Source organism: Scophthalmus maximus, chromosome 13 (genome assembly GCF_022379125.1).
Source record: "Scophthalmus maximus strain ysfricsl-2021 chromosome 13, ASM2237912v1, whole genome shotgun sequence".
Taxonomy (NCBI): Eukaryota; Metazoa; Chordata; class Actinopteri; order Pleuronectiformes; family Scophthalmidae; genus Scophthalmus; species Scophthalmus maximus.
Window position 1 is genome coordinate 14,796,375 of NC_061527.1, and position 17,176 is coordinate 14,813,550.

Here is a 17,176-nt window from a genome sequence, read left to right on the forward strand (position 1 = left end):
GAGAGAGAGGAGCTGGGAGTGTTGTGTGAAAGGAGTGCAGGGCCAGCGAGCGAGACAAAAGAGGCTGCGGCTGCATTGACTGTGCTGCTGGTGTGGCCGCCTCCCGAAGCCACAAGCGAACCGCACTCACCCCCGCTGGCCTTCACGCCACAGACGGAGGAGACACACACACACACACACACACACGCGCGCGCGCGCCTGGAGCAGGGGAAGAAGACAACTGCGACACTGTAACCGCTGGACGCGACGGAGCTGCCCCGGACCGGGTGTCCCTCCTCTCCGCCCCCCAGCCCTGACTGCGCGGCGCGGGGCCGGAGATCGAGCCCAGAACAAAGGAGCGTTGGGAGCGAGGAGGGAGCGAGCGAGCGAGCCGAGAGCAGCGCTGCCGCGACGCGTGAAGCAGGCCAGGTGCTTCTCTGAGACCCGAGCACGGCTCCCCGGCGGCCCGCGCTTCTCCACGGAGGCTTCCGCCCCACGAGGGAGGGAAAGAAAGAAAGAAAGACAGAAGCAGAATTAAAGAAGAAGTCAAGAAAACACAGCGCGCAAGTCGGCGGCTACAATGTTCCCTCAACAGCGACCGTCGGTGAGTAGGCGACCGGCTCATTGTCTCCGGACGAGCTCCTCCGGCTCCACAACGTGTTCGCAATACACGCGAAAGTGCGAGTCCAAAATGTCTTCAGTCCCCAAAACACGTTTCCGGGGGACTCCTGGATTATGTGACAGTCTGGAGGCTGCTGGGAGTTTGTTTCACATTGGGTCTTTATTTATAATATCTCCCGGTGGGTTTGTTTCCCGAAGGTCAGGCAGAACTAGTCAGGAAGTTTTTTTTTTTTTTTTTAATTCAGGCATAGCCTCCGCCGAACAGCGCTAAAGTTTGCCGAGTGTCTTTGTGTGTGTGTGTGTGTGTGTGTGTGTGAGTGTGAGAGTCTCGTGTCCTTGGTGGCCACCACCACCACCGTGGGCCTGAGGAACATGGAGCCTCCTTCTCCTTCCAGTGTGGTGGAGTTGACCCAGATGATGGAGTGTGTTGGTCCCTTCCTCGTGTGGAGGGGAAGTGAGTCAGCTTGGCTTGTTGACACCATCAACTCAATGGGTCTGCCCTTCTCAAGTGCCACTCTTTGTTATCCCCCCCGCAAAAAAGGAAAGAAAAAAAATCTGCCTATTGCTTTTTTTCCCATTTGACCCTATCGAGGCGGATGAAGATTACCATTTTGGCCCAAAAAATGCCCAGTAATGTCTGTGAAAATGGAAAAGGAGCGACGCGCCATCTGCGTTTTTGAGATACATCTCTGTGAGGTGGGGAGCGAAGTGCATGCTGCGTGGCTTTAATTTGTTTTAGTTGAGTTAGGTGGAGAGCTTTTCGAGTAGAATGAAATACATAAACACTGGTCCTCCAGCTGGGTGAAGTATCAATTAAGACCTGCTCATTTGCCTAACCCTCATCTCCATCCTTCAGCCATGCCACCCCGCACCCCGCCCCTGACAGCGTTTTCATATTCATGTCCTCTGCATGTACCGGAAACCAGATTAAACACTGTGAAGTGTAACTTCAGGGGGGATTGTGTGTGCCCCCACAGTAATACATTCTTTTCACAAATCCATTCAGCTCCAAAGAGACGCATTCTTATAATTTTTGAAACATTTGTGCATTTGAATATACCACCATCATGCAGTGTAACTTCAATTTCAGCCCGTACTTCCTTTTGAAGGGATCGTGTGAGACCCTGTCTATCCAAACACACATCACATACACCACCAACACACACACACACACACACACACACACACACACACACACACACACACACACACACACACACACACACACACACACACACACACACACACACACACACACACACCAGCTGTGTATGTAGTATGGTCGACTGCTGGAAGGCAGGGCAGGAGGCAGACTGTGGGTCTGTGGTTTGCACTGTAAACCCAATCCCTCTCATCCAGCCTCTCCTCGCTGTGTTCCTGTGAGAGCTCCAAACCACATCTTAATGTATGGGCAGGCGTCCCGGGGCGAGAGGAGCAGACTGCGGCGGGTCTGGGTGGAATGTTGAGGCCGGCGGCCCCGTTTCATTTCAACCCCTCGCTGAGCTCGGCGGTACCATGTGAAGCACCTTCCGAAAAGTCCCAGTCCTTCAGGAGCTGTTGTTTGCACCTCGGAGTTGAAGGGCCACTCAACCCCGGCAAACCATTTAATCTCTGAAATGCTAGGTGGGTAGTGACCTGTCATCGCCGCAGGCTGATCTGCTGTGAGGGATGTGACCCATAAATCACATGGACCCTGTGGCCCATATATTGTTAAATATGTATTTGTCTTTAATCAAATGAATATTATCAATAATTTTACACTCTTGCACATTCCAGTGTATTTTTAGATCCATAACTCCGGACTTTTGTAATTCAACCTTCATGTTCATTGCTTCTTATAACTGATCTCCATTGTCAATGCCTCATGTAAAGTAGGAACTTGGTCACCTGATCACCTGTTTCACATATTTTCTGGTCTAGACTATTAACCATTTATACAGCGCTCAGATTTGTATGAAATTCTTTCTGTGGCGTAAAGCACAGCAGAGGAACAAATTTAAATTGCAGGTGGTATTTTTAATCACACATGTAACACATGTAAATACAGCACATACCTAAGCTGAACTTCACCTTATCAGAGACCCAAACTCAAATGTGCACAGATGTAATGGTGCTGTAAATGCGGCATTGGAAAAAAAAAAGAGTCTGGAAATGCTAGAGGTCCTTGAATGTGCCCAAATGTTTTTTGGGGATTTGGCCCGATGGCAGCTGTAGACGTGTTTGGGACATGGCTGGCTCTCTTTTTTAATTGTTAGGGTTCTTTCAATTCTGCCACAGTGACAGAAAAATGCCAGGCTCTACTGTCGACGTGGAGAAGAAGAAGATAAGCTAAACATCAAAGTGGAACATACATTTTCTTTCTAATCGTACACTAATAGTTTGTTTTGTTAGCCTGTGATGATACTACCCATGTTCACATGTACTTATTTGACCCGCTTGACACAACATACAAGATGTACATTTAGAAAGTGAAAAATTGTGATGTGATTGGCAGATGTACCTTACACCATCTTGTAAAGTGTCCCACATTCAGGCCTGGTCTTCAGAAGATAATCGAAAAATAATTGATTGATCATTAGATATAATCTCAAAGTTCATAATAAGCATTGGTTATTATATTTTTTCCAACAGCTCTCTGCCAACCATTTTCTTCTCAACAAAGCTCTGGGTTGGGGGAGGGGGTTTGTCAAGAGGCTACTGTTGGGGTGGATCGGTTTGACCGTGTTCAGACAGACACTCGCCCCGTGTGGAAAAAATGCAGCCCCTCTTGTCCGTTCAAGAGGGAACTGTGCTGGGGGGCGCACGTTGGGGAAGGGGACGCAGCATTGCGCAACACAAAAAGTTGAATCTGGTTCAACTCTTTCTGTTACAGAGTCAGTTGTACCTGAAACAACATATCTCCACCAATGCAGCTGGATGATATCTGTGAACGAAATGCCCTGCTTGAAACAATATAGAGGGAGCTGCATTTCTGAGCGTGCGTGGTTTCATATCCCTGTGACAATGAAATGTGACGTGGGACGAATGTGGATGTCACATTGCAGCAAAAACTGAACCAGATAAAAAAAAATGCGATGAGATGGCATCGTTTTGGACTGCCCCCACTATGTTGGTGCACTTAACTCTTTCAAACGAACAAAACTTATTTTTTCCCACTACCTTAAATGTTCTCCATGCTCATCCTCTTCAGGCCACATGGGTTTAATGGATATTTATAAATCTTGCTTTTGCTTAAAAATTTGTATTAATTAACTTTGGTTGTTTTTTGTGGTTTTGCCCAATGTTCATATCTGTTACAACATTTCATAATCTCATAGTAGGAACAGGTTTCTCATGCGTCCTGTTGTTTGTCATATTATCTGAATAAACACTGATCTGGTTTCTAACCAGACTGTCCATTGTAAACGTTCATTATATTTTTCAGAGCTACTTCCTGTTTCAACTTTGTGTTTGAACGATACTGAAATGTTTTTTTGTCACTAAAAGCACCGTTCATGCTTTTACCTTGTATTCAAACACAAGCTGTACTTTGTGACTGTAATCATGAGACTGTACTGTACGCATAGCAAGGCCGATTGGCATTGTTAGGTTTGTGTTCGCATGAAGCCTGAAGAACGGAGGGAACCTCAAAACAAAGACAGACTCACGTCATAAGCGAATGCTGAATGAGAATGAAATTGCAAAACCTGCTTTCTCCATCTTTGTTATACTGTTGATTGCTTTAGAAACAACCCACAACATCAAGAAGTTTAACTTATTATGCAAAGGAGGCCAAAATGTGTTTTTTAACTTACTTCAAAGTGTGGCCACTCCCTGAATATTCATCTAGGGAGATCGTTCTAAATAAAAATCTAGTCAGTGAGATATAAATGAGGACAGGAAAGAAGTATTCTGAATGAAAGACTGAGATGAAGATGGTTTCCTCTCCTCATCCTCAGAGCTAGTATAAAGCAAGCTCCTACTTCCTGAGTCCTGGCATGCTTTTAGCTCTTTATCACCACTGTTGTCTGGCGGGGAGAGTGTCTATCGATCAGGAGCTCGCCTGCTATGCGAGGGAGCGATGTAGAGAGAGAGAGCGAGGGAGCGAGAGAGGAAAATGAAGGAAAAGAGGCTGAAGGGATTTCAGGTTTACACAAGCTGTTGTGGCGGTGCGTCTCAGTGGAAGGAACAAATGAGCTGAGGGGGTTACCTAATAAAAGAAGGCACCTCCAGCAATTAAGCCAGCTGACAGGCAAACTGTGGCACTTCGCTAATGTGGGCTGACAGCAGGGAAATTTGAATAACGGGGCTTGCGGGAGGAATGCGAAAGGAATGAGGAGGTAAGGGTGGGGGCGCTAATGAAACAGGTGCCTGGCAGCCCCCTCCTCTCTAAGTGCAGAAATCATTGAGAGATTACGAGCATGTCTCTCTAGCATGAAGCCAAGCAGACTGCTAATTTAGGGGCTGGGCGGTTGGCAATGGTCCTGTGTCTTTCTTTCTGTACGGCAAGCTGCGTTAACAAAACATATCGCTGCTGAATGTTGACCAACCGTGTTGGAATAATTTGCTATAAGGGGCTTTAACTTCAAAACAGCTCTAATCACAGTGTGCTGACACGTTTTTCCTGGCCCTGGGAGATGGACACAGGCATTTTAGGGCATCGGCAGCTGGATACACAGAGATGTTACCCCGGGTCCGACCTGCTGTCACAGCCTCCTTGGTGGTATTCAAATGAGAGAGGGAGAGAGCTCGGTGGGTGTTTACTCTGATGATTGACTCTGTGGGTAAGCAGTGTAATTAGTGGCCTGGCTAATGGGCTGAGCTATATGAAGGAGGCAGCAGCACATCATCTTCCCAGCTGAAAGAGACACACACTCACACACACACAGATATTGAGCTCAGATAAAACGAATAAGAAGGAACGAAACTCTACATTTGGCAAGATATTTTTAGACTCCGCTACGGGTATCATGACTCTAAGGATGACAGTGACAGTCTGCCAGTTGGTTGGTCGATCCATTACTTTGGTCCAGAAATTAAATGAAATATTTGAACTACTGCAAGGTGTTCCCAACAGGTTGGATTCAAATAATTTTAAGGATCTTGTACCAACATCAGGTCAATTTTCAGCCAACACCTCATGTTTTGGGAGCAATTGCCTGTAAAATAAAAATAAATTATAGTTATAATTTGTGCTACTTAGCAAATGCATGCTAACAGTCTAAAAACATTATCTGCTTAATAGTAGCATGTTGCCATTGTCATGTTAGTCCCACAGAGACGTTGACTCTTGGCCTTGTTCTTGTGTTAACAGGCAAAATTTTATGTCGCATTGAAATTAGTTTTGCTGCGAGTAGAGTTCGAGTACTAACTGAAATCTCTGGCCAGAGTTGGACTGAAAAGAAACAAGAACATGGCAACCACTCATTACAGACAGTGGGAGCTTTGTGTTTTAAAGAACATGGAGGAATCCTGGCCGTTCTTCTACGATCGCTATATTCAGCGTAGCAGAGTTTTTCACTGTTGAAAATTACAAGAGATAGTAAAGAGACTTTGAGAAGTCATCCAGGAGAACTCTCTTCCTCCCCTCGTCCCCTGCAGCCTTAAGAAGAAAACACGGGAGTGGTCATTTTAGTGAACCTGATATTCCCATGGCCACAGAACCACATCGTGGCCCCATTTCAGTTCCATTAGCAAATGATGTATCACTGTGGGTCAGTGTGGGCAGCAGCGATTGAGACCCATCTTGCGGATGCCCATTGTTATTGATGTGGGAGCTCTCATGTGTGAATTCAACCAAGCAGACATGTGCTCGTAAGTACTTGTGGAAAACGGTTGTGCACACATTCACTTGGTGATTGTAGCGGGCACGTGTGAGCGCGTAGTTTTGTTTTTTCTTTACATGTGTGTATGCACATTTTTTAAGAGTGAGGGGGTTGGAGCAAGGATGTGTGAGGTCATCGTGGTTTGTTGCTTGTGGTGTAATTAGAGGCTACGCAAATGAAAACAGGAAGGATTTCTTTCAGGGAATGCCACACAGATTTAATGTGTGCACAAGATTTGTTTTTTTTATGTGCATAGATTCTTTTCACTGTCCTATCCCAACAAGGGGATGTGGGATTTGATTTAAATAATTTCTATCCCCATAGATGACTCATTTACGCTCTCTCTCTCTTGTCCCCTCATCATCGGGTCCTCATTTAATCATTGTAATTGACTTGTGCCTTCCTGGGATAAGAGGGAGATTAGCGTGAACGTGTGTGCATGTTCGTAACTGTCGTACATGTGATGCAACAGGGTCGTATCCGGGTTTTTATTATTGACCTTGTGCCATAGCTGGTTTTTAACCCCCTAATGTTGGTTTATAGTTTTCTTAGCTGGCTCCTGGAATGGGACAGATCACAGCGACACTGGTAACGACACGATACTGCTGCTGCTAGGGGCCCGTAAACAACTCACCACTGATTTATCTAAACAGTTAAGCAATCAGTTGATCTCTAATCATATCGGAGAAAATCGTTCCTCCCTCATGCAGGCCTGCTTTGTGCAGCCCTTTCTCAGTATCATAGCGAATTTCTTTACTATTGTAAGAGCCACAGACGGATCTCCTGTAATTGTGTAACAGTGATTTTCAGTCTAGTATGCACAGCTTTGTTCAAGGGCAGACGGCGTGTCTCTCGTTTGCTTTCAAGCTGGGATACAGCCAAGAGGCATGGAATAACTGACTGTGGGATTATCAGGTGAGGCTCAGCTCAGACTCATTCCGATAGGTCACCAGGTCAGCTCAATGACCCGACCTCTCACTGCTCAGCCTGCTCAGCTATTTTGTCAGGTTAGGAGTTTGAACAGACTATTGGCAGTTTCATGTGAGATGCGAGGAGTTTTAAAAAGAGGTTGTATGATATATGCTTTGCATGTGTCTCAAAGCAGCATTCGTCACGTCCGCCCAGTCTAGCCTGAATCATCGTAGCAAAAATCCTAATGACATTCACTCATCCTAATGAGTGAATGATACAGCAGAGAAAGGGTGGTTTCTCCCACCTTAAATATACGTCCTCCTCTCCTTCTTCCTTTTTTGAAAATTTGTACCTTCCATCCAGCTCACTCCAGCATCGCTTATTTCCGTAGAACGCTCACCTGTCCTCTGACGACATGGTCATCTGAAAAATGAAAATCCCTGAAAAATATAATATATACTGTAAATGTGAGGGAATGGGGTAATTAAAAAGGAGAGAGAAGAAAGATAGTCCCCTTTCTTTCTCCTTCCATCCGCCTATAAAATGGCCTTGGTGCTCTTTTTTTCTTTCTTCCTGTGAAGAGTAATTGGTGTGTGTGTGTGTGTGTGTGTGTGTGTGTGTGTGTGTGTGTGTGTGTGTGTGTGTGTGTGTGTGTGTGTGTGTGTGTGTGTGTGTGTGTGTGTGTGTGTGTGTGTGTGTGTGTGTGTGTGTGTGTGTGTGTGTGTGTGTGTGTGTGAGTGAATCATGGGGTTATCATGGGGTTTTGTGTGAGAAAATGGTGTTTTTGTGTGAGCAAGACTGACAAAATGTGCATGTATATTTTCGTGGCTGCGTGTGTGTGTGGTTGAAAAGGAAAACGTGTGTGTGTGCTCTTGGAGGGGGATCTGGCCGACAGATTGAGAGCAGCTTGTTAGAAAGAGGAACAATGAGGCCACAACCCCCTCTCCTATCTTCCTTGTTTCTTTCCTTTCCTCTCTTTATTCTCCTTTCCTTCTACGCATTTGCTTTCTCTCCTTCTCTTTTTTTTCCTGTTCCATCCTTTTTCAAAACTCAGCATCCTTCTCTTTTCTGTATATGTCTGAATTTCTATATTGCTGGTCTCACCCATCTCATCTGTCCATTTTTACCTCTGCACTCTTCTGCCCAGCCTGTTTCTCTCACCCATTCCTCACGTGGACATACAGCTTTCTTTGCACTTACTGTAGATACAGTATATAAGCTACATGCATGAGTTTTAAAATGCATCACCTCTGCTATGTTTACGCCTGCGGTCCACCTTGCTCTGGGGTTTTTCAATCCCTTTTTTAGTTTGACAACCCAGGGGCTGAATTTTATCACGGACGGACAATAACTATGACACGTTCACCCACATTTCTTCTGCAGGTTGGGTCTTATCAGTCTCAGTTCAACATGCAACTTGCCGCTTAGTGTCTGTAACAGTTCTTCCTCGTCATCTCTCCAAGAAAAGAAATCCCCGGTCTTAATTTTCACCATTGTTGCATCACATTGGTAGTGATTTCTGCAACTAGGCAACCAACTGCAGAGGAAAAAAACTGCTTCCTGTTTACACCTGTGTCCAGTGTACGTGAATGGTCAAGATTTGCATTTTCAGGGATGTTGCTGTGGACAGAAATTACCTCTGATACTAAGCGAAACCGCTAATCTGTATCGAGATAGTTTACTTTAAAATATGACATTTTATAACTCAAAATGTATTTAATGTGGATGTGGATGTAGCTCAGGACTGAAGTTACAAAAATGGGAAATTTCAACCCTATCCTGCAGAAATGCACAAACCTTACAGACGTATTCTCAGAGCTTTTGATTATGAAATGTTAGGGAATGCCCTCACATAACTTAGGGTTTTATGTAGATGTAGTTTAACTTGTTGTAGTCTAACACGCTCTTGTGAACTCCTCCCCCCCCCCCCCCCCCCCCTTTTCATTATATCTCCAATTACTGGTTGAAAAAAAGAACGTGTTTTGAATCGATGGTCGGCTTCTAATAAACTAACACAGCCATATAAGAACTAGTCAGTGCCTCCCTGCAATGAAAATGATGGTACATTACGATCACTCACACCATCGATAAGCTCGTGAACTGTCCAAGGCCCAGTTGGCTTCTGCTCTCTGTTATTTTGATCGAGAGCCAAGCAGACAGACAGACGGACAGCCCCCACCACCCTCCTAGTCCGGCTCTCAGCCTCCTTTTGTCTGCCTGTCCTGCAGCATTACCCCTGTGGTTGTAGTCTCCTAATTGCTCTAAACCCTGCAGAGAGGGGAGACTAAGCACAGGGCTTGGCAGGGGTCTTCAGCCATGATGAGGTCCTTTTTCTCCACTTGTCTCCCTCCCACTGCCCTTTCTTTCTTATTTTTTTTTTCTTTCTTCTACTCAGACTCGAAATAAAACAGTGTGCTCATTTGGCTAAGAAGCTCTTGTACACTCCGCCCTCCTTTCCAAGTTGGTGACCCATTCACATCTGGCTCTGCGAGTGATGACAATGTCTCCATAATAGACAGCCCCTTCACAATAGTTACACACAGGCACAATGGCAAGCATGTACAGATATGGTAGTCAGCTAGATATTTGCCTCCTGTGGTTGTTTTGTAAGTGGAGCGTTTATTTTGACATATCAAATTTGTTATGTCACTCAGAAAATTATTCACCCATTGGCCCCAGGTGATTAACACAGCTTTGAAGCCAGATATCGACAATTGTTGTTTTTGGCAACTACCCTGTTCTGGTAGATATGTTTTAGCCCTTTCTCAGTCAAATCCCTAAGCTTGCTGTCTTTTCTTTTCTCAGGCACCTTTGCAGCCGCCCCCCGGGTCGTCTGCCTCAGTGGTGGCAGCCGCCGCCGCAGCAGCAGCGGCAGCATCGGGGACGCCCCAGTCACTGAAACTAACCTACCCAGAAACTTTGGACCGCATTAAAGAGGAGTTTCAGTTCCTCCAGACCCAGTACCACAGGTGGGTGTATGGGGATTTTTCCACTCTTTTTTTAATGGCGTATATGTGCTAGAGTTTTTCCCCCAGTGTCCAGTGAGTGAATATAATCCAGGAAGGCCCTTTTGGGTAATAGATCCATGCGTTTGAAGAGTTATCAGAAGGCAAAAACTCTGTACAGCAGGACGACTGAGACGATTACTCCATTCATGTTACAAAGTTACCTACCAGGAATGTGCACTCGAATGTTTTTGATTGGTCGCTGCAGCGTGTTGCCAGATGACTGTGCTTTGCTTTGAGCCAAAAGCCAAGCCAGATGTAACACATTGTATTTCGTGTCCTCTCTTGCTCTCCTGTCTTACATGTGTCCATGCACACACACGCACACACATGCACATGCACTTGATCTCTGACTGAGATAAGGCAAAGCTATGTTATGTTTTGACTAACTTTCTTGGCAGAGATTTCTGGACCACTACAGATGTGTATCTGTATATTTATGTGTTTTTTCCTTCTCTTCAGGAAAGAAGTATGCATACATTACCTCATGTATATAATGCAAGCTGCTCTTTTTTTGCATGGCTGTATGCTGTGCTTGATGTGCAGGAATGTGCCCAGAATGCCTTTGAATGTGGGATTTGGGCTGGCTGTGCAGTCCCAGTCTCTTTCTCTCTCTCTCTTTTTCTCTCTCTCCCCCTCTGTTCCCTTGGCACACCTTCACAGGGTACCCACCCCCTCACTTCACTCCCGTCCAGCTTTGATTCAGCTGAGCCAGAATCTCCCCTTCCTCCTTTCTGTCCCACTCTAAACTTCTTTTGTGTCTGTTGTTGCCCTGCTCGCCAGCATAGCCACGCAAGCAGGGTAATCTTTTCACCCGTGTGTGTACGCGCGCGTATGTGTGTATATATATATATACACACATATCAACGTAGACAAATTTTGATTAAACTTGAAAGGAATACTTTTCGAGCTGATCAGTCAAAGGTCAAGAAAAAGGTCAAGAAAAAATACCTCAGCAAAAAAACGGGCTATAGAGACATACTAAATCTTATATTGGTCAGAAAATGATCATACGGTATTATATGATGAGTGACGTCTTGGAGAAGTCACAGTGAAGTCAGAAAAATGACGTCATGTTTCGTTCTAAAATGGATTTTTCGAAGTATCTCTGCATCCTAGAGGATTGTAGACATTACTGAAAGATTATAGATTGAAAAATGATTTATCATCGCATGGGAGGAAAATGATGTCCTACTGCCATCATAACGTCATGATGATGTCATTTTGAAAAGGCATTTATTATAATAAATGACATAAATGTTATCATTGCCTGATTGGGGTGTATACAGCATGCAACGTCTATTTAAATCGGGACACAAAGAGGTTTATAATTTTGATAATGTGGTTACACAAGTTACATGTTTCAGCCAATCAATGAAACTTGTCTAATGGCCTTAGGAGGAATTGAGAAGGTATAGCTTTATGTTCATCTATGAGTGCAGATTATTGTACAACAAAATGTAAGGATATGGTTGTGTCTCCTGATGTGATTGTTATTTTACAGTCCTGCCACACAAACCACTGCACTGCTCGGGTCCAACACACCCACACTGATCCCCCACTGCAGAAACTTTGATACTGGTCACCACCTTTACATCTTCTGTCTTTAAAAATGTGTACTCTACTACAAATAAGAGGGAGACCAAAGGTTATGGTCCTGTGATGCTTTTTTTCTTTCTTTTTTTCTTACCAAAGTGTTTGCAGTGTCCTAGTGAACCAAACTTTTGTGCAGCAACAACTCAAACAAATCAAGCCAATCACAAACATGACTCATCCCTGTATCCGCTCCACTGGATCAGTTCATCGTCGTATCTCGTGTTACAAAACACCTGGAGTATCACTCGCTTGCCAAGCACTGGTACTAAGAACACGGGAGCAGGATAAACAATGAATTAATGATGAGATTAAGAACACGATCGGGAGCAAGAGAGAACTTGTGATTCTATCTACATCTCCCAGTTTCGATACCACATTGTGCTGTTGTATTAGGCCTGGTTCAGGTTTCCAGGAAAGATTGTTTAACCTTCCTTTACAGGCTTCTCCTGCAGCCCAAAGACTGGTGTGAGCACAAAGCCACCGCAGATTAAAGCACTGTATATGACTACGACTGGAAACTAACACTGTTACCATAACAATAACAAATGTTGGAACAGATTGTGTCACCTGATATGTTTACAGAAATCTTTCAGATGTTTGTTTAATCTCGAAGATTAGCACCTGTTAATTGGAATGACGATTTGGCTCGTTTGTAATTGGCAGTAAACTTGAGCCGCTGCTCACGTTGTGTGGCCCGGCAACAACAACACTTCTGCCTTTTGATTCTGAGCAAACTCATATTGAGCATCTGTCAATGAAACTCCAAATTATCATAAGATACTTTTATTTTTATTTTTGTGATGATATGATCATATTTTGTCAAATTTGCCCTAGAAAACATCTGTTATTCAAGGTTTTTTTTTTACACTGAAGAGTTTTACTAATTAGAAGCAAAACAATGGATCATATTTTTACTTGCATCAATCATCAATTGTTCCATGAAGGTTGAATGCTCCATAACAGTAACGATGTTTGTGGATACACCAAAATAAACTTTTTGGAGGCTGAAAAAGTCAGTTTGGCAGCAGTTTCAGAAAGGACCAGACACATAGTGGTCAGGAGGATTAGCAGTGTCCTTGTTTAGTCCAACAGCAGACGGGTCAGGCCACAGTTCTTCACCTGATCGCAGGCTACATCTTTGTGTAATCAGACCCACTTGTTACAGTTTTTACCCTGCAGGGAAACATGACCTGAACCCCCACAGAGACAAACGCACCGTCCCACTCAGACAGACTCCCAATCTGTGTCCTCAGAACACATTTTCACACATGTGTGGGCCCCAATTATCTTCACACACAAATGTATGTTGTCTAGAAATAGCAGGGCTTAGTTGCAGCGAAGGTGGCTGCATTCAGATAGATGTTGGATTAGAAGGCAGGAAAAAGACTGAGGGAAGGGATTAGCGCTGATGAGCTGCAACCGTGTGTTTGTGTTTGTGTGTGTGTGTGTGTGTGTGTGTGTGTCTGTGTGGGCGGGAGGATGGATGGTGGGTGACAGGGTGTGTTTCTCAATTTGTGTGTCGCTTCGCTTGTTTGGTTTGGCGGTGTGTGCGTGGTTGGAATGAAGGGATGAGAAAGATTAGCGAGGAAGCTAAAGATAGGGAAGGGTTAATTAATTAAAGGGTCATTGGTGGGTCAGTGGCCCGTGTGTGTGTGTGTGTGTGTGTGTGTGTGTGTGTGTGTGTGTGTGTGTGTGTGTGTGTGTGTGTGTGTGTGTGTGTGTGTGTGTGTGTGTGTGTGTGTGTGTGTGTGTGTGTGTGTGTGTGTGTGTGTGTGTGTGTGTGTGTGTGTGTGTGTGTGTGTGTGTGTGTGCAATCTATACAGGCTGTAATCTGCACACTCTGTCACAAGTCACTTGGGGACTGTACATAGACTTGCATTCACTTACTGGAGACTTACCATAACCACTACTTGTAAAAACTAAATCCCAAACCTAACCTCAACCACAGACCCAAACATCAGATTTCCCCTATTGGGTCCACAGCTTTTGTCCCCAGTGGGACAAGCCTGCTAAATCGTTCCTTAGTCTGAAATTTTTCTCTAAATGTAGCCTGTTAGAGATGCACACACACAGACACACACTAAATATGTTCATTTCCTCACATAATCGTCGATCATTAACCGAAGATTGCAATGTACTATTTAGAATGTGTCTTTGACGGATTAAAACATATCGATAGAGCATTTGTCAATAACAAGGGGTTTATTTTTACATGTGCAAATATCAGCATAAGTAATATGAGGATTCTCACATCATACACCTGCTGCTGTGAAATGAATAAAGAAGAATAAAACTGACCAACGGACAAGAATAACATTTAACATAAATATACGTTTAAGCACACGCATACAATTGTTATTGTACGTTAAAGGTTTAATGCTGACGTGTATGTGCGTGTGTGCCGGTCAGTAGGGGAAGATGGACTCTCCACTCACCACTGTTATGCTGTCACTCATCACTTAAGTCCTTCCACTCGTCTGCCAGAATACTACACAGTGGTATTAGCCACTGACACACACAGAAACACACACCACCTCCATTTGACTTGAGCTATCTTTAGACAAGTGGCTAACTCTGTTGGCCATTTTAACATTAATGGCCATTTTCATTTCCAATAATTGCCCTGGTTTACCAAAACTGAGAAGTGTCCGAACTGCACTTAGTGAAGGAGTTTGTGAAACGGAGTCAAAGTACATGCGCTGACATGTTAACACTCCTGTTGGTCTGAACTGGACGTATCTTTACTGTACATGCAGATCCAGATAAACTCTGTGTACAGTATATACAGATTATAATTAGATAAAATAGTCAGGGATCGAATGTGTGTAACTGCCAGTGTGTCGCTCACCAAAAGAAGAAATGATATTTGCTTTAGGGAGGGATGAGGGTTTGTGGTATGTTTATAGTTACTTGTGTTTCATTTGTGGGTTGGTTTTTGTGTTACAACAACTCCCTCCTCTAGGTGGCCCTTACAGTGAGTCTGGCAGCATGGAGGGGTATATGGTTTGCCTGCTATTGTGCGACAAGATCCTGGCTTTGTTTAGTGTAGGTGCGTGTGTGTAGGTGTGTGTTTGCTCTCATGCCCGTGTGTGTGTGTGTGTGTGTGTGTGTGTGTGTGTGTGTGTGTGTGTGTGTGTGTGTGTGTGTGTGTGTGTGTGTGTGTGTGTGTGTGTGTGTGTGTGTGTGTGTGTGTGTGTGTGTGTGTGTGTGTGTGTGTGTGTGTGTGTGTGTGTGTGTGTGTGTGTGTGTGTGTGTGTGTGTGTGTGCGTGCGTGCGTGCGTGCGTGCGTGCGTGCGATTAATACTTTAGCCCTTTCATCAAGCCAAACGGTCAAATATTCTGTGGTCCCAGCTTTTCAAATGTGATGATTTGTGGCTTTTGAAAATCTTATATAATTGGTTAAAGTCAATAATCTGTGTTACATACAGTTGGGTCTGTACACAAAGGGGTTTGGGGCAACAAAAGCTTTTTTTCTTAATTAATTCTCAATAAAAACCCAAACACTTTGATGCTTCTATCACAGTGGACTGAGCAATAAAGTTAAAAGTTACATTTGGAAACCTGGAACCAACACACGACTGACTGGTGGAAGGAGATTCACTTTTTTTTCTTCTTCAACTTGATCAGAGTTTTTGCTGCGTCACTTGCCCGCCTCTTTTACAAAAATCACTGTAATCCTGCTGTATTGCTCGACAGAGCAAATTATGCAGCTGAGGATGCTGTTTAATCTTCTGGCAAAAAACTGAGGTTATTATTATTTTATCAGCTTGTGCAAACCATTTTTTTTTAATTCTGTTTTTACTGTTGCACTGCTCACATCGATGCCTTTTTTTGAGTAAAGGAAATTAATGTTCTCTTAAGTTTTTATCTCTGTGAACACAGTAAAAAAAATATTCTCCAACAACCAAAAGCGACGGACAAGTGTTTTTATAGGAAAGAAAAATGCAAAAATATCTTAACTTAACAGTGGAAGGGAAAGAGTTGAAATTTTTTCAATACTAGTAAACGTGTACTAAAACGACAGTCGGAACATTACTACAAAGTGCAGGATCTTAATTAGACGCTTCGCTGTCTGTTGGCTCTTGTTAGAGCGTGTGTGTGTGTGTGTGTGTGTGTGTGTGTGTTTCCAGCCTGTGTTTGTTTAGCACATTTGTGTTATTGTGTGGGCGTACATACTGAATGTGCGTGTGTTTTATTTTTGTCTACGCACATGAAGTATAAGGCTGTAACTGAATGTTGGTTTAGTGCACATGCACCTGTGTGTGTGTGTGTGTGTGTGTGTGTGTGTGTGTGTGTGTGTGTGTGTGTGTGTGTGTGTGTGTGTGTGTGTGTGTGTGTGTGTGTGTGTGTGTGTGTGTGTGTGTGTGTGTGTGTGTGTGTGTGTGTGTGTGTGTGTGTGTGTGTGTGTGTGTGTGTGGCAGCACTGACAGAGCTGTCTAAATGCTGGCAGGCTGCAGATTTGTAGCGCATTCGGCTGATCATCTTATCTCCTGTCACCGACAGTGAAAGATTGGAGGAACCGAGCCCACCGAGGCATGCACATGTATACACACACGCATATGCACACACACACACACACACACACACACACACACACACACACACACACACACCATCTCCTTCTCGCTTGCTCACTCACTCACTCAATCTTGTTTTCTCCCTGTGTTGCTGTGTCGTTCTCTCCATCCTCCGAACGTACTCTCCCTCCCTCTCTCTCTCAGTAAATGGTGCTGAGCCAAAGACTAATTATTACAGGCAATCATTTCGACATGAAAAACCCACTTCCTGCTCAGCCCCCCTCATCATTTTCTCCCCACCTCCGGCTCCTTCAATCACACCATGCCACATATAAACACATGTATGTTGATCTTTCTGCAGTTGTGAGGACACTTGTCGACATAATGCATTCCCTAGCGCCTTACCTTAACCCCAACCACATACCCTGACTCTAATCTGAACCCTACGACCATGTCTTAACTGCTGTCTTAAGAGCCCCTTCCCAATTGTGAGGTTCGGCCAAAATGTCCTGGTGATTTTGAACAAAAACTATGTTCACACGATCATTGAAAGACGTGCACACACGCGAACACATATAAACGCACACATGCGCACAATGGATTTCATTTCTTTGAAGTCCATTTTGTAGGGAATGGTTATTGCTTTCTAAGTATGACCTTGGGGTCTTTCCTGTAAGCACAAGGTTTGTCCATCTGCGCACATTTGTGCGTTTATTATGGCTTTGTAATGCCATTGTGCAAT

General features: G+C 44.2%; 1 protein-coding gene across 4 annotated transcripts in view; it reads left to right on the forward strand.

The window, feature by feature from the left end:
• The window catches only part of tle2a (TLE family member 2, transcriptional corepressor a), a 36,672-nt gene continuing 19,496 nt past the window's right edge, over positions 1 to 17,176 (forward strand). For all 4 annotated transcript variants that reach the window (XM_035648236.2, XM_047336923.1, XM_047336924.1 and 1 more), the window contains exons 1-2: positions 1 to 583; positions 10,122 to 10,285. In XM_035648236.2, coding sequence (XP_035504129.1) covers positions 560 to 583; positions 10,122 to 10,285 — 188 coding nt within the window. In that variant the 5' untranslated portion in view covers positions 1 to 559. The remainder of the gene's footprint in view (positions 584 to 10,121; positions 10,286 to 17,176) is intronic.